An 18,654-nucleotide genomic window follows, 5' to 3' on the forward strand; every position below is an offset into this window, starting at 1 on the left:
TGAGTCGAGTTAGACCAAACTCAAGTTCTGCCCACAAAAATTGAGCTTGGCTCACAACTCAACTCATTAATAATCGAGCTTATTTCTTATGTTTAAGTTTGGCTCACCGAAAGTTCATGAGCCGACTTGAGTTCACGAATTGGCTTAAATAACACAAACATAATCTATAATTCTATATCAATAAATTATAAATTATATATATATATATATATATATATATATATTAAAAAAACATTAATTTTATATATTGTTTATGTATTAATTATAAATTTTTTATTTATTTTCTATATCAAAATTATATAAAAAATAATTATAAAATTTTAAATAAGAATATTAATATATATAAAATTATATATTACTATTTTATATTTTATATGTATTTATATAATATTAAAAGTATAAACTACAGTATAGGACATGTATATATATATATATATATATATATATATATATATATATATATATATATATATATATATATATATATATAATCGAGTTAATTTACGAACTAATGAGTTAAGCTTATCCAAGTTTAAATTTGGCTCATTTAATTTATAAACTCAATTCCAGACTCAAATTCGGCTCATTAGTTTACAAACTCAGTTTATCAAACTATTAACGAGTCGAATTTGAACTGGCTCATGAATTAACCCTAATTACAACCACTTCATAGAGAAGCAGCCAACCAAACTATGATTGCTAACTAGACTCATACCTAAATCTCCACCACTTCCAGTCTTCCACTAATTCTATACATAGACCAGCATATACTATACTAATATATTTATATAAGACTTTAATATGAAGTAATTAATTAATAAATGTTCATGTATATAGACCAGCATGTGATCCTATCATCCATGTTACAATGCAATGCACTAATACTATACATTGTTGACCTTTCTTATTCACCCTCCGCTTTGAAACTACATTACAGCAATATTTAGCGATAATTGAAATTTTGAATACCTACACACAATTTTGGCATTTAAATTGTTTTAAATGTTTAAAAAATTTATTATATTCCCTTGAAAGTGCTTTATACTTAGATCTGTTTAAAAAGCTTTAAAAATAATTTTTTTAAATTTTTAACTTATGAAAAATAATAATATTTATATTTAGTGTAATTTTCAAAATCAAATTACACCTTTTTAAGAAGTTATTTAAAAGTTTATAAAAAAGTTAAAAAAAGGACTTCTCTCATAATACTACTATTTTTTATCACATTTATTTTATAGTCATTTATTATTTAAACTATTTTTTCAAAAAAAGTTTAATCAAGCTATTTATCCAAAGTCCAAACTAGGCATTAGTATCACGCAACATTATTTTTTAATACCAAGTTAACATTAAATATGTAAAGTATCTTTTTTTTTAAATTTATTAAAAATTTTAAAAATAATTTTAAATTTTATTTTATTTTAATTTTATTCCTAAATTTTGTTTGTATCAAATATACCTTTTGACAGCTATATTTTCAAAAAATTTAAAATTAATCTAAGAATAGTACATAATAACTATCTTTAGTTTTCTTGTATTGATTGATTGTTCTTGTAAAATTATTATTGAATTGGTCTTAAATTTTTTTAAAAATTAACTATCACAAATATATTTGATGCAAATTAAAAAATTTTAGAATAAAATTAAAACAAAATAAAACTTAAGAATATTTTTAAAATTTTTAGTAAATTTAAAAAAAATAATTTATCCTATAAATAATTTTCACATACACCACTTTTGTTTTTCTGATGGATTCTTACATTTATAAAGATAATTTACACTTAGTTGATGTGAAACAATTTCATTAATAATATTAAACCATCTTTCCGAATGACCACTATAACTGAATAACAAATTGCACCAAGTAGATGATAGATATTCATTAACAAATAAACTATATAAACCTTTTTTATATTCTAATACTTCAGTAAGGACCTACAAGATCTAAGAAACAGAAAAACAAAACCAATCTGAATCTAGTACAGTTACTTCAGTTTGTATTGGAAAGACATAATTCGTATGAAACATTCAACAAAAATGATTTTTTTTTTAATTTCTTAAAATGAAGGTAGGGAGTAGGGACAACATCTTTGACTTAGAGCAACCGAAAATTCATGGTGACACTGTTTCTTCTCTCTTAATAAATCCATCCACTGCAAAATCTTCAGATACCTATCTGTCACTGTTGTTTGTCTTTATCTCCATGTTTCCTTTCACTCCAAAAAAATGATCTTCATGGCTGCTTCTTCTTCCATGTGAGTTCCATACACAACAAAAGGCCTTAAAATTAAATTCAATTTCCATGGAAACTCAAAAGCTTGTTATCATTATTATCATACCTTTCATTCTTCTTCTTTTCATGATCCCATTCTCTTCTTCTTTTACTCCTATAGACAACTACCTCCTAAGCTGTGGGTCACAGAACAATGCTTCATTCTTCAACAGGATTTTCATTGGTGATGATGGTACCAACCAAGGCTCAAACTTTCTCTCTTCTGGCAAATCCTTTTCTCTCAGAAACCAAAACCCAAATCCAAAGTTGCCATCTTTGTATCACACTGCAAGAGTTTTCACCAACAATGGTGGCTACAGGTTCAGCATGAGGAAAAACGGCACTCACTTGGTTCGTTTTCATTTCTCACCTTTTAAGGCACAAGGTCATGATCTTAAATCTGCAAACTTTAGTGTCTTGGTTGATGGGAATTTGGTTCTCAGTAGGTTCAATTTCAAGCCAAATAATGATGATGCAATGATTAAAGAGTTCATTTTGAAATCAGAGTCTGATTTTCTTGAAATTATGTTTAGGCCTTTGAGGAATTCTGGTTTTGGATTTGTCAATGCTGTGGAAGTTTTTTCTGCCCCTGATGATTTTCTTTTAGATTTTGGAGCTAGGTTTGTTAGTGCCTCTGGTGTTGAGGAGTACAAGAACTTCTCAAATCAGGTTTTTGAAACTGTTCATAGGATCAATGTTGGGGGTTCGAAATTAACCCCTTTTAATGATACCCTTTGGAGGACTTGGATCCCTGATGAGGATTTTCTTGTCTTAAAGGAAGCAGCTAAGGCTGCAGTTACCACTCACACCCCCAATTATCAGAAGGGAGGTGCAACCCGAGAGATTGCACCGGATAATGTTTATATGACTGCTCAGGAGATGAATATGAATCAGTCCACCTTAGCTTCACAGTTCAACATAACATGGAATTTTCCGGTGGCTTCCGGTGGCGTTCGACACTTGATTCGGTTGCATTTCTGTGATATTGTTAGTCCTGCTCTTAATTTGCTTTACTTTGATGTGTATATAAACAACTACTCTGCATATAAGGATGTTGATCTGTCATCCCTTACATTCCACGCACTTGCATCTCCAGTCTATGTGGATTTCATTGCAGATTCTGATGATTCGGGTGTTATTCAGATAAGTGTTGGTCCTTCTGATCTTAGCAGTTCAATGAGGAAGAATGCCATACTGAATGGAGCAGAGATATTGAAGATGGTTAATGTCATGGATTCGCATGTTTCGCCGAGGAAGAAGAGGATTTGGGTTTTGGTAGGCTCAATTGTTGGAGGGACTATTGTTTTGGTTCTAGTTGTAGCTGCTATTTTGCTTATTGTCAAATGCAAGAGGAAGAAACCAAGAGAAAGATCAGTAGAAAGTGTAGTGTGGACTCCGTTGCGCATGTTTGGAGGGAGTTCACAAAGTAGAATGTCTGAAGCTGTAGCTTTTCCATCTCCTGGTTCTTATGGATATCTTGGTTTGAAGATCCCTTTTGCTGAGATTCAATTAGCAACAAACAATTTCGATAGAACTTTGATTATAGGGTCTGGAGGTTTTGGCATGGTTTATAAAGGAGTTCTCAGGGACAATTTAAAGGTTGCTGTCAAGAGAGGAATGCCAGGATCAAGGCAGGGCCTTCCGGAATTCCAGACTGAAATCACTATTTTGTCCAAGATTCGCCATCGCCATCTTGTTTCGCTGGTTGGATACTGTGAAGAACATTCAGAAATGATTCTTGTTTATGAGTATGTGGAGAAAGGACCACTTAAGAAGCATCTGTATGGCTCTTCAGCACATCCACCTTTGTCCTGGAAGCAGCGACTCGAGATATGCATTGGCGCGGCTAGAGGTCTGCATTATCTTCACACTGGTTTCGCGCAAGGAATCATTCACCGGGACATCAAATCAACCAATATCTTGCTTGATGAGAATTATGTGGCCAAGGTTGCTGATTTTGGTCTATCAAGATCAGGGCCATGTATCAATGAAACTCATGTGAGTACTAATGTCAAGGGTAGTTTTGGTTATCTTGATCCAGAGTATTTCCGGAGGCAGCAACTCACGGATAAGTCAGATGTGTACTCATTCGGCGTTGTGCTTTTCGAGGTGCTGTGTGCTAGACCTGCTGTTGATCCACAACTTGATAGGGAACAGGTGAATTTAGCAGAATGGGCACTTGAATGTCAGAAGAAGGGAATGCTTGAACAAATCATTGATCCATGTCTTGTTGGACAAATCAAGGAGAGTTCATTGAAGAAATTCGGGGAAACAGCAGAGAAATGTTTGGCTGAGTATGGTGTTGATAGGCCAAGCATGGGTGATGTGTTGTGGAATTTGGAGTACTTGCTTCAGCTCCAAGAAAATGGACAACAAGGTGAACCGGATAAGGCGACTGCGACGATTGTTCCCGGGAATGCTTCTAGCAGCACAAGAACTGAAGATGATTCTGATAAAGGCTATTCTGACATAAGTTCTAGCCAGGTTTTTTCTCAACTAATGACCAATGAAGGCAGATAGAGAGATAGGATCAAACATGCTACAAATGTTGAAAATTCTTGCTGATGTACTAAGAAAGTATCAGATTTATAAAGAGATAATCACAGTTAGCTGCATTTACTTATAGTTTGTGATACATATGTTAAGAGTAATCTTTGTTTTCATCATGTTTTAAGCTTCCTAATATTGCAACCTTGTCTATGATATAAGTATAACCTTCTTCTGCTTCAGTTGAAAGATGAACAGTTGTCATAAAATCATGAATCTAATTTCTGATAATTACTTTAGTTACTTTCTCTTGTACAAATATTAAGAATAATGTTATCACACATGAGGCCATGAATGAAGGAGCAATTTCCGCTCTATCAAAAGATAGCAACCTTATTATTATTAGTGATTTGTTCTCCTTTAAATTTTTCAAAGAAGCATTTCCATCAATTGCTAAATCATTGACCTGTTTCTGCCCAACTTTATTTCTTTACATTACTTTAAGAGATCAGCTTTTCAAACACTGCCTAATAGTATTTGATAGAAAGGTTCTTCTATTTGGGTCTAATAGGAAAAAAAAGAAAGTTAATTAGAAAGATAAAAAACATGTTAACAAAATCTATTAAATAAAAGCTCAAGTGGAACCACCTACAAACAAATTGTGGAAACTGCGTAGAATTATAGTTATGCAATAATGTTATTTCTTTATTCTATGATATTTTATCTGCTATTAAATATAATATAAATTTTATTTAAATTTAATTCATATTCCATCAAACAATAAATAAAATTTGAGTTGGCACAATATTCTCTAGTATATAAACACAACTAAAAAACATTATCCGTCTCCAAATTGAACCACTTAAGGGTGCTTACTGCTTAGCTAAGCCTAAGGCTAGTTGGTACCACACCTTTTTTTTTTTTTGCATTTGTCAACATTTAAAGATTAAATTACTAATAACTTAACAAACAACTTTTTTTCCCCTTCTATTTCAGTGCAGTCAAGTACTCAAGTCAATAAAGCTAATAAACTGTGTGAAATGCTGCTAATTTTGCAAGTGGGGTGGATCATTAATATTTAATAGAGTCATTTACTCCACTCCTTTTATGTAAGCTTCACTAATCAGTAATCACTATCAAACAAAAACAAATGGAAGAAGCAGTGAATATGTAAAATATTTATCTATAATAGTATAATATATTGGTCACATGTCCATGTTTATATATACAATACATAATACATGTGAGAAATAGGATCAGGAGAAACTGAACTAAATCTAGTTAAATCAAATCCTTCTTCGGTTACATGGGCTTGGATTTTATTCTTTTTTACACTGCCTCTATTATTATTATTATTATTATTATTATTATTATTATTATTATTATTATTATATGAGACCAATTAATTTAAGTGTCACAAAATAAAAAATTTAGTATTAGGCTAATCAAGATCTAGCATTAACTTTTGGAGTTGCTAAAGGCTCAAGTCACGGCAAGCAGCTCAATAACCAAAGCATGACAGCTGCAATAATTAATTAGATTCTATAACCTGTTCAATCAAATCTTCTTATGTTGATTTACATTAGTTTTTTCAAGAAGTAAGCAACTTCCAAAAAGAACAAAACAAGATAAGTTCACATATGAAGAACAAAATTAGCTAAAAATAAGAAGAAGAAAAAAAGAGAACAAAAATAAATGGGAAAGATGTGACATGTTGATATATATATTAAATTGCTGAGCATGTGTAAATGGGACATTTGTGCATTGAATAATTGTGACAAGTTGAAGAGGTGTCACATTCCATATAATGAGGTGTTGTATGTATAGCTATTAAGCTTCTATATATATGGTGAGGTCATTCTCTTTTCACTTCAACATGTTTTCAATAAAAAGAAGTAGGGTCGTCTCTATCTTTTTGGCAGTGCAACTATAAACTAATAATAACACCTTATTTACATATTATAGAGACTAAGCATGTGTTACTCTTAGATGATTGTAATTACTATTCAATATATTATATATGTTAGCAACAATAAATATTTAAGTATTGTATTAAGTGATCGATAATGTTTGTTTAGTAGTGAGAAATTTGGCCATTTAGGTAATGTACATGAAAGTCTTACTTTAAATTTCATTGTTTATGGTTTACCAAAAGTATATATACTAATATTTAAATATTTAATATAAGATATTATTGTATGAATTATATATTATTCATTAATAATATGACATATCAGTAATTTTTTTTATGACAAAACTCATTTTTACCTAACATGTCATTCTTACTAATAGATTAAAGTATTAAACAAATCTAAATGTTTTAGAACATGCAATAGTTTTTTCTTAAGTAGTATTATATATAGTTTCGAAAATATTTAGTAATCGAAATAAATTATAAAAAATGTCAAAATTTAGTATTTATCAATAATTAGTAAATATTAAATAAAATAAGTTACGATTATTTTTTTTATTTTCCAAACATTATCGATATTATTATCTTTGGTGTCATTGCATATCACTACACAAATGCACAAATATGACCTCCTTTTAACACTGAAGAAATTGCAATTGATCAAATGAATGTTGACATGACAACGACATTGATCACCAAAATAATTGACTAATACTCACCATACATATCCTTAAACACTATTATTGTTAGTTATTGTTCGTTGATCGGGTTCCGAACAGGTCGAGTGGAGAGATGTAGAGGGGAGGACGTCTTAGCTTGGGCCGCGCTGCTTGCGAGTAGTCGGGTAGCCGAGCACTTGTTGTGGAGAAGTGAAGAAGAGGGAGGGGATGCCACCTGCAAAGACACTCCGACGCTCAAGTCAGCAATGTGCAGGCGAGCAGAGAATAAGGTCGAAATATGTGACGTACCTCGGGGGAAGAGCCAATCTTCCCCTTATATACATGTCAGTAGTGGGCCCCTTATGGGACAGACCCATATTTCCAAGGGCGTTGTCCTGCAGCCGTGCGTGAGCCACGCAGGACGCGTGTCCGGGTCGGTTGGAGGGCGCGTGTCCGGGTCGGGTATTGCTTGGGTCGGGTCGGCCCAAAGTTGATTCTGAGCCGGGCCGTAACAGTGCCCCCCACGCGCCAATGGTAGTCGTGGGAGCTACCAATGGCGTGTCGTCTCGCATCTCGTCTGGTCGGCCGCTCGCGGGGAGGGTGTGCCCCCAACGCGCGTCTCTTGGCTGCTCAAACAACCGTTTCATCGCATCGTTTCCTGCGCCGAGCATTGAATGCTCATAATGGGGTAAAAACCCCGTTTGAAAAGACTATTTTGCCCTCAGCGGTTTCGCGCTTTGGGGGCCGTTTTTAAACGATAGATTTTGACATTTCTACACTTTTTCACACTCCCTGCTCTTCCTTTCCTCCTCCTCGCTTACAAGATTTCAAGGTGTTGCTGTGGTGCCTCCGTTCGCGTTTCTTGCACTTTCTCCAGATTCGCAATCATCCTTTTTCCATCAATTTAGGTAAATCTCGAATCATTCCTCTCTTTGTGCATTATTTTTGGTATGTTTGTTGCCTTGGTTCTTTTGATGTTACTGTGTAGCTTTTTAGTCACGAGTAGACGTGTTAGGGGGAAAAGTACCATTCCAGGGTAGGTTTTCTCTCGCTCTATTAGCCGTTTAGTCTTGTTTTGGCCTTAGTCGGGAAGTCGTGAGGGTGGTGTGTGTGTTCGGCTTGAGCAACCGATCTCTTAGACTAACTGGATGGTACCCCCATGTAGGTATGGCTCGCACGGTCTCCCGGGAATCCGTTAACCCCGCGGCGTACGACCAATATGCTTGGGTCGTCTCTGATATAAGGGAGTCACCCAATCAAATGGGCGAAGAGGAGCTCACCGAGTTCCGACGAGCCGGGTACCTGTGTGGCGGGACCGACGAGGAGGCCAATTACGACGCCTTCGTCCCGGCTGCTCACGAGCGGTTGTATGAAATCAACTTCCAACCCCGCCAGGTCGCCGACTGGATTTGGTTCTACAAAGCCATGTTCACCCAAGTCGGAGTTCGTATCCCGTTCTCGGCCTTTCAAATGGCGCTCTTAAACCGAATTTCCGTGTCACCGTCGCAGTTGCATCCGAACAGTTGGGCTTCGATCCGCTGTTTCGAGATGGTCTGTGAATATCTCGACCTGCCGGTGTCCGTGGATGTTTTTCTCTTTTTCTTCACCCTCACAAACCCTTCCAAGGAGGGGAAACATAGGAAAGGGTTCATGTCCTTCCGAGCTGCCCAGGGTCGGAAGATTTTTGGTTTGTTCGAAGATTCTTACCACGGGTTTAAGGACAAGTATTTTAAGGTCCGCCCGGCCAAAGATCGTCATCCCTTTTGGTTGTCTCTGGAGGGGGTACGGCTCATCCCGACTTATTGGAGCTTCGGGGCAGGAGCCAATAGTTTCATTAAGGTAGTTTATAAAAACATGTCGGCAGTAGATCAGCAGATTGCCGAGGTACTAAATGCAGTTTTTGGGAAGAACCCGGTAAATCCCCATCTACTTATGGGTGACCGGGAGTCCGGCCGTAACTATATTTGTGAGAAGCCTTTTACTTTTCCCTTTGCATTTTTCCTTTTTGTTGATATTGTGTGACGACTAACCGACCTTCCTTGTTTTCCTGCAGTGGATATGTCTGCGTCCGTGACGGGTCTTCCCGACTTGTTTCATACTTTCCTTGGCGGCGGCGATGAGGAGGAGGATAATGAGCAGTCTGCCGCTGAGACGTCTACAGCTCCTCCGGAGGACAAAAATGCTTCAGGGCCGGAGGGCGCGGTTGGGGGAACCGGGATCTCGACCCAAGCCGCCCAGGTCGAGGTCGAGAAACCGGTTCATTCCTCTCCTCCTCGTGAAGTGGTGGGACAAGGGGGTTCTACGTCTGCCCCTGACGATGATGTGGAGGTGGTCATCCCCACTCCTAAAAGAAAAAGGAAGGCGTCCTCTAGTCCCGAGGGGGTCCTTACCGTCATGGAGAGGAATTTTGACGCGAGCAATTTTATAGATACCCAATTGATCCCCGGCACCGAGGAGTATTTCCACGAGTCTTCCCTTGCCGGGCAAGCGAGGTGGATGTACCGAACACTCCTGCGCGGCGCCGTGATAGCTCGGAAGGCTGAGTTTGAGCTGTCCGGGATGGAGTCCCTTCGGAGGAGGCTGGAGGCTAGTGGGAAGGCCAACAATGAATTGAAAAGTGAAGTGGAAACTCTCCGGGAGCAGCTGACTCAATCCTCGGGAAAGTTGGACGCCGCCGAGAAGAAGGCCACTACCGCTGAGCAGAAAGCTGCCGCCGCCGAACAAAAGTTAACCGCTGCCGAGAAGAAACAGAAAGAGTCGGACGCGACGATTGAACGTTTGGTCGAGCGTGAGATGACTCTGGAAGGACAGGTCGGTGCGGCGCAAAAGCGGGTGGCTGAAGTTGAGGAGGAGAAGCGTGCCGTGGAGGCCGAGCTGTCAACATGGAAGGCAAAGTACAAGGACGTCGTCAAACAGGGCAGGGGTGCGATCCTGGCCACCGAGGAAGCCCTTAAAGCTCAAGTTAAAATTATTGCCCCTGAGTTCGACACATCGGCAATTGGCGTTCGCAAGGTTATCCATGATGGCAAGGTTGTCGATGCCTCCACGAAATGATCCTTCTGTTTATAGTTCTTGTTTAGCCGCTTTATTTTGACTTGTAAACTATTTTAGTTTTTGCCGTTTTTGGCTTTGTGGATTATTTGATGTTAGCCGTTTTTCTTTTGGCTTCGTGAACAATGGCCTTTTTGGTCGCTTGCTCGTGTTGTCGCGACAAACCTTTTATTTATCTATGTGCGTTGTCATTTCTTAACCGTTTTGGTTTATATTTGTCGTTTACTCGCTTGCTCGTGTTATCGTTCCCATTAACCGTTTTTGGTTTGAGGTCGCTTAGACCGGCGGCCCGTGGCCTTTCGTGTAGTTGTTTGTTATAGCGGTGGTTGACGACTTCCCGGGGTGATCAGTCCCGGGTCGCTCGTCGTTGTTAGTCACGACGGGATGGTTTATCTGAAAAACTTAGACAAAACATGGTGGAGAATTTGCACAAGTATATCTTATTCGGTAACCACATAAAAGACTTGAAAGTTACTATGAACGACAAATTGACTACTTAGCTAGATTAGCCGGCCCGTCGTTCCGTCTTCTAGGAGTAAAATCTTCTAAGGTTGTCCGCGTTCCATGTTCTCGGGACTTCTTTGCCATCGAGCCTTTCTAACTTGAAGGCTCCTTTTCCCATCACCTTTCTGACTCTGAAGGGGCCTTCCCAGTTTGCCGCTAGCTTGCCCTCTCCGGGGGTCGGCAGGCCGATATCGTTTCTTCTCAGGACGAGGTCGTTAGGCTCAAAGTCCCTCCTGAGCACTTTGGTGTTGTAGCGCAGAGCTATCCTTTGTTTTAGCGCTGTTTCCTTCAAATGGGCCATTTCCCGGGCTTCATCTATGAGGTCCTTTTCTATAGTTTCTTCTACTCCTTTCAAAAGCAATCGTGGACTTGGTTCACCGATCTCTACGGGTATTACTGCATCCACCCCGTATGTGAGTCGGAAAGGAGTTTCCTTGGTGGAGGACTGCTCGGTTGTCCGGTAAGACCAGAGTACCGATGCCAGCTCGTCGGCCCAAGCACCCTTTTTACTGTCCAACCTCTTTTTTAGCCCTGAAAGGATAACCTTGTTGGCGGACTCCACCTGTCCGTTCGTCTGAGGGTGTTCTACCGACGAGAACCTTTGTCTTATACCCAGGCCGTTGAGAAATTCTGTGAACTTCCTGTCAGTAAATTGTGTGCCGTTGTCCGAGATGACAACTTCCGGTATCCCGAATCGTGTTATCACCTGCCTCCAGATGAATTTTCTGCAATTGGCTGAGGATATGCTAGCCAGTGGTTCAGCTTCTATCCATTTGGTATAATAATCAATTGCCACTATGAGATATTTGACCTGCCCAGGGCCAACCGGGAAGGGTCCTAAGAGGTCGACTCCCCATTGAGCGAATGGCCGGGAGGTCGTTAGCAAGCTTAACTCAGAGGCCGGCGCCTTGGCGAAGTTGGCGTTTTGCTGGCACTTGATGCACTTTTTGACGAACTCTTTGGAATCTGCCATCATCGACGGCCAGTAGTACCCAGCTCGGATTAACTTCCTTGCTAGGGCTCTGCCTCCGATGTGGTGCCCACAGCAGCCCGCGTGGACTTCCCTGAGGACATAGTCCGTCTGGTCGGGGTGTAGGCACTTCAGTAGGGGTTGACTAAGCCCTTTTCTGAACAGCTGTCCTTGGATGACGGCGTATTTGGCTGCTTCTCTCCTTAATTTCGCCGCATCCTTTTCATCGCCAGGGACTTGGCCATGTTCTAAGTAGTTGGTGATGGGGTCTAGCCATGAAGAACTTAGGGTTGTTATGTGTAGTGCAATTGCTGGTTCCTTTGCCATGCCTTGGATGAGAGACCGGTTTCCCTCCCCTGGCTTCGTGCTAGCTAGTTTCGATAGGAGGTCTGCTCGTGTGTTCCTTTCTCTGGGTACGTGCTGGACCGTGACCTCTTCGAACTTTTGGCTCAAACTTTTGACCTTTTCCAAGTACTTCTGCAACAAGGGGTCCTTGGCTTGGTAGCTGCCGTTTACTTGGGAAGTGACAACTTGGGAGTCGCTGCACACTTCCAGCCTTCTCGCACCGACCTCTGTTGCTAGGGTCAAGCCTCCTATGAGGGCTTCGTATTCTGCTTGGTTGTTCGAGATGGGGAACTCGAATCTAACCGATTGTTCGTATACGACCCCATTCGGACTTTCCAGGATGATCCCGGCACCTCCGAAGGTCTGGTTGGAGGCTCCGTCCACATGGAGCTTCCACCGTGTACCCATGTCTTCGCCTGGATCTCCTGTTACTTCAACCAAAAAATCTGCCATGGCCTGTGCCTTGATGGTTTGCCGGGGCTCGTACCGTATGTCATATTGGGAGAGTTCTATGGACCAAGTCATCATTCTTCCCGCCAGGTCGGGTTTTTGGAGAACTTGCCGGATCCCTTGGTCCGTTCTGACGACCACCTGGTGACTCTGGAAGTATTGTTTTAGCCTTCTTGAGGAAGTTAGGAGTGCTAAGGCTAGCTTTTCAAGCTTGCTATATCTTAGTTCTGCTCCTTGCAGGGCCCTGCTTATGAAGTATACCGGCTGTTGGGTTTTTCCGTCCTCCCGTACTAGTACCGCGGCTAGGGCTTCGCTTGTTATAGCGAGATATAGGTATAGTGGCTCCCTGTCCCTTGGCTTCCCGAGAACGGGGGGTGCCGCCAGGATTTCCTTGAAGTGTTGAAAGGCCTCTTCGCACGCTGGTGTCCATTCAAACGCCATCCCTTTCTTCATGAGATTGAAAAATGGCAGGGCCTTTGTTGCCGAGGCTCCGAGAAACCGAGAAAGTGATGTCAATCTTCCTGCCAACCTCTGGACGTCCTTGATACATCCCGGGCTCTTCATCTGAAGTATTGCCTGGCACTTCTCCGGGTTTGCTTCTACCCCTCTTTGAGTTATCATGAATCCTAGGAACTTGCCGGCTTCCATGGCGAAGGCGCACTTGAGGGGGTTCAGCCTCATGCCATGTTGACGGAGGGACGCAAATACACTTGCCAGGTCGTTTATGAGGTCGTCAGGTCGTGTTGTTTTTGCCAGGATGTCGTCCACGTAAACTTCAACCGTTTTCCCTATGAGGTCGTGGAATATCCTGTTCATCAGCCTTTGATATGTCGCCCCTGCATTTTTCAAGCCAAACGGCATTACCTTGTAGCAGAAAGTTCCTCCTGGCGTTATGAACGCCGTTTTGTCTTCGTCTGGTCGGTGCATCGGTATCTGATTGTAACCGGAGTAGGCGTCCATGAAACTCAGATACCGGTACCCCGCCGCGGCGTCGACGAGTGCATCTATGTTGGGGAGGGGGAAGCAATCTTTGGGGCATGCTTTGTTAAGGTCAGAGTAGTCCACACACATTCTCCATTTGCCATTGTGTTTCTTCACCAATACCACATTTGAGAGCCACGTCGAGTAGTCCACTTCTCGTATGAAGCCTGCTTCTAGGAGGCCAGCCGTTTGCTTGGCTACCTCCTCTGCTCTTTCTGCCGACATCTTTCTCCTCCGTTGGGCCACTGGCCGTGCTTCCGGTTTGACGGCTAGGTGATGTGAGATGATTTGTGGATCTATGCCCGGCATGTCGGCTGGTGTCCATGCGAACAGGTCCCTGTTGGCCCTTATCATTTCAATCAACGGCTTCTTCAGCTCACGTGGGAGGTTCTTGTTAACGAATGTGAACTTTTCTCCTTCTTCACCGATGCTAAATTTCTCCAGGTCCCCTTCTGGCTCCGGCCTCGGCTTGTCCTCTACTCTGGCATCAAGGTCGGCTAGGAATACACCAGATGCTTCCTTGGACTTCTTTCTGAGGGAAAGACTGGCGTTGTCACAGGCGACCGCCGTCTCGAGGTCTCCTCTTATGGTCCCTATGGATCCATCATCGGTGACAAACTTCATAACTAGCAGCTTGGTGTTGATTATGGCCTCAAAATCATTGATTGTTTTTCTCCCCAAGATGATGTTGTAGGCTGTAGAGTCTCGGAGGATTACGAACTCGGCCATCGCCGATCTGCGACCTTGCACCTGTCCCACCGAGATCGGTAGGGAAATGACTCCATCTGGTTTGATAAATTGGTCGCCTAACCCGATAACCCCGTGCTGGTGAGTCGTCAGGTCGGTGTCCTTCAGCCCCAGTGCGTCGAACACGTTGCGGAACATGATGTTTGAATCAGCTCCAGTGTCGACAAGGATCCATTTGACGAGGCCGGTTCCCACCCTGGCCGTTATGACCATGGGAGGGTTTTCCGGGGCGTCGCTGAACCATTGGTCTTTTGGGCCGAAAGAAATGGATGGAGGTTTTTTGGTGCTCTGCACTGGTTGAGATGAGATCGCCAGAACCTTGGCGTCTTTCTTGTGTGCCGACCGGGACTTTGGTGCAGTGTTTTTTGCCGTTACCACGTTTATCACAGTGAGGCCATGGTCTCTATCTTCGGGCTCCTGTCGCCGCTTGGCCGAGCGTGTCTTGCCTTCCTCGTCCTGGTCGCGATAACGCCTTCTCGGCTCCCTGATGAGGTGGGAGAACGCTGCTAGTTTTCCTTCCCTTATCGCCTGTTCTAATGCATCCTTCAGGTCGAAACAGTCCTGTGTTTGATGGCCATATCCCTTATGGTAATCACAATAAAGGTTCTTGTTTCCACCCGTGCGGTCCTTGAGTGGTCGGGGTTTCGGAAGAATTCCCTTCTCAGCTATTTGTTGGTAAACTTCCACTATGGGGAGGGCGAGTGGAGTGTAGTTAGTAAATTTCCCAACTCGAGGGAACGGCCTAGGTGCCTTGTTCGATGCCTCCTCTCTAGCCTTTTCTTTTGTTCTTTCACCGTCTCCACCGGACTGCCGAGCCTGGCCGTAACCGGGCTGCCGCTTATTGGCTGCCACGACTCGGCTGACCTCCTCGTCGTTTATGTACTCCTTCGCCACCGTTTGGATTTCATGCATTGTCCAAACCGGCTTCGTGGTGAGGTGTTTTCGAAAGTTCTCGTTGAGGAGGCCGTTCGTCAGGCAGAGACTGGCCACCGAGTCGGTTAAGCCGTCGATTTCCAAGCATTCGTCGTTGAACCGATCCAAGTACCTTTTGGTCGGCTCTCCCTGTCTCTGGGTTACCCCGAGAAGGTTGATAGGATGCTTGGCCTTTGCTATTCGCGTTGTGAATTGGGCCAGGAAGGCGCGGCTGATGTCTGAGAAACTGTAAATGGAACCTTGAGGGAGGCCATTAAACCACCTGATCGCTGGTCCTGCCAAGGTTACCGGGAAGGCGCGGCACCTTACCTCGTCGCCTACTCCCTCTAGGTTCATCCTAGCCTCAAAGGCCGTGAGATGTTCTAGAGGATCTTGAGTTCCGTCATACCTCATGTCCGTCGGTTTGTCGAAGTGTTTCGGCAACCGGACCTCGAGGATAGATCGGTGGAACGGCGTGGCACCCATTATCACAGGTTGTCGTGTTCTCTCGGTTTTCCCTTCTCCGTCCTCGCGACCTCTTGTCGTTCGGCGAGATCGTCTGCCGCGAGAGTAGATGACCGTGTCGTTCCGTCTTCTTGGAATAGGCGATTCCTCTGCTTCCGTCCGGGATGCAGATATACGCCGTGAGTGGCTTCGGTGAGAGCTCTCTTCCTCCTCGCCCCCGGGAGACGGGGTGTAGCTTGGATCGGTAGACCATCCATCCCTCTCCCGGTCGGCTAGCTGTCGTTCAAGGTTCTGGACTCTGTGGCGTAGCTCCTGCATTATTATGGCGCTATCGCCGCCCGTTCCCCCGAATGGTCGGGTTCTCGCGTGTTGTTGGGGGGATCTCCGGCCTCCCCTTTGTGAGGCGACGGAGGCTGCCCCCTCCGCTCCTGCTGCTCGAGCTCGGTCGCCGGGACCCGGCGCGACTTCCATTCAGGCAAAGAGGTCCCCACAGACGGTGCCAATGTTCGTTGATCGGGTTCCGAACAGGTCGAGTGGAGAGATGTAGAGGGGAGGACGTCTTAGCTTGGGCCGCGCTGCTTGCGAGTAGTCGGGTAGCCGAGCACTTGTTGTGGAGAAGTGAAGAAGAGGGAGGGGGTGCCACCTGCAAAGACACTCCGACGCTCAAGTCAGCAATGTGCAGGCGAGCAGAGAATAAGGTCGAAATATGTGACGTACCTCGGGGGAAGAGCCAATCTTCCCCTTATATACATGTCAGTAGTGGGCCCCTTATGGGACAGGCCCATATTTCCAAGGGCGCTGTCCTGCAGCCGTGCGTGAGCCACGCAGGACGCGTGTCCGGGTCGGTTGGAGGGCGCGTGTCCGGGTCGGGTATTGCTTGGGTCGGGTCGGCCCAAAGTTGATTCTGGGCCGGGCCGTAACAGTTATAATATAAACATTTATTTTAATAACATTAAAAATCATTAATTAATGAATTAACCACACCACATTTTCCCTCTTTATCTGACCGAATTGTCCATCAACTAACCAATACATTTGCCTCCACAACGGTCACCAAATAGAAAAAAACAAAGGGTATTACCGTCATTTTAATAAATAAAATATCATAAAATTAATTTAAAATATCATAAAATTAATTTAAAAACTCAACAATATCATAAAATTGGTATGTATATTTAATTTAAAATATCATAAAATTTAATTTAATTACTTTTAAAAAAATAATTTTTTTAAAATAAAATTCTCAACAAATATAATAAATTATAAATAATGTATTATTTAATTTTCAAAAACTTATGTTGTTATGTCTTACTCATCTAACAAAAATTTTTGCTTTCAAAATTTGTTATATTGAAACAAGATTAAATTCAAACTAAAGAAAATAAGATCCACGAAAAAAAATACAAGGATATCAAAAATAATGTTTGAAAAAGGTTAGATAGGCAATTAGGTTTACAGGCAAACAAAGATACATGGAAACAATAAGGTTTGGTCGGGAAATAACCAGATCACATTTTGAAAAAATAATTCCAAGGAAGATAATGAAAAAAGAGATGGCACGAGTTCGTGTAGCACGAATAAAGAGAATACGTCGAAATGAATCCTTAAAATGCAACTTCTAACATTCCCAGTGTGACTCGTATAACCTATTATTTCTATATTGTCTATGATAATCCATTAGTGTTTCCGTATACACAAGTCATCAGTATTAAGTTGGCCAGACCTAATACCATCAGTGTTACCTATATTATTTCTTTATCAATAATATGTTTATCATTGTAATTATTTTTTAGTGAGAGTACATAAAAAATTACATTTTTAGATATGAAAATTTCCTTTGATTTTAAATCAATAAGTCAAAAACCCTTTGTTCCTAATTTAAAATCGAGAAAAGCTGTTTTTCTGGCTCTTGGGTCTAATTTTGTTCTTAAATTTGTTAATGTGGAGGCATATACAAGAGAACCAAATACTCTTAAATATGAAAGGTCAGATAAGTTACCATACAAAAGCTTTTAAGGACTAGCATTATCCATATTAGTACTGGACAGCCTATTAATTAGGTGAATGGCGTGAGCAACTGCGTATTGCCAAAAACAATGTGAAATTCCTGATTGAAATAGCAGTGCTCTAGCAGCACCTAAAATATGCTCGTGTTTTTTCTCTACAATCTCATTTTGCTCTAGTGTTTCTACACAAGAACTTTGGTGTAAAATTTCAGTTGATGCAAAAAAGAATTTTAGAGTGAATTCTAGCCCATTACCACCAATGAAGCTTGCTTTGTTGGAAGAGAAAAAAAGTGAGAGAATTATGGTTCTCTGCTCATTGTATATAACCCTTCTATACACTCAGCAATGCCAATCATCTTTGATGTGGATCGATCTTATATCTCACAACACTTATCATTGATTAACAGTTGACAATGTAAGTTTGAGGTTAACTTTAACACAGAGATCAGTTTAAAATCAAAAGAAGGAATGTATAAAATATTTTTGAGAAAAAAAGTTTTAGAGAATCTGATTGTGCCAATGATGGTGCTAACAGTTTTGGTCCCATTTGGCAATATCACATTGATTGGAGCAATATTTTAAAAGCTTGCAAAATATTTTAAGTCAAAAGTCACATGATCTGTTGCACCGGAATCAATGACCCATAGTGTAGATTTTGGAGTGATAATACTCATAATTCTCGCATTAAAATGTAATGCAATGGTTCTATCTGGAGTGAAAGTCTGAATGAAATTAGTCAAAATTTGATTTGCATTATGAGGTTGTTGTTACACACTTTTGTCTTTGATCAACTCTAACAAGGCAAATCTTTACTTTGGAGTGAATCCAGATCTTGATATTCTAGTGTTCTCTTGGAGACAATTGAGCTGTGATTGTTTGTCACTGAGTATATC

At 41.4% G+C, this 18,654-nt stretch overlaps 1 protein-coding gene across 3 annotated transcripts; it reads left to right on the forward strand.

The window, feature by feature from the left end:
* Positions 1 to 1,972: 1,972 nt before the first annotated feature.
* Positions 1,973 to 5,078, forward strand: LOC112802907 (probable receptor-like protein kinase At5g24010). 3 transcript variants are annotated; one of them, XM_025846331.3, is made up of 2 exons: positions 1,990 to 2,623; positions 3,050 to 5,078. In XM_025846331.3, exons 1-2 carry the CDS (start codon positions 2,303 to 2,305, stop codon positions 4,790 to 4,792), a joined length of 2,064 nt encoding a protein of 687 aa, XP_025702116.1. In that variant the 5' UTR covers positions 1,990 to 2,302; the 3' UTR covers positions 4,793 to 5,078. The 3 variants fall into 3 exon arrangements, with proteins under 3 accessions (XP_025702113.1, XP_025702116.1, XP_025702115.1); XM_025846330.3 differs by having other exon boundaries at positions 1,991 to 2,255; positions 2,394 to 5,078; XM_025846328.3 differs by having other exon boundaries at positions 1,973 to 5,078.
* The last annotated feature ends 13,576 nt before the right edge of the window (positions 5,079 to 18,654 follow it).

Source organism: Arachis hypogaea, chromosome 5 (genome assembly GCF_003086295.3).
Source record: "Arachis hypogaea cultivar Tifrunner chromosome 5, arahy.Tifrunner.gnm2.J5K5, whole genome shotgun sequence".
Taxonomy (NCBI): Eukaryota; Viridiplantae; Streptophyta; class Magnoliopsida; order Fabales; family Fabaceae; genus Arachis; species Arachis hypogaea.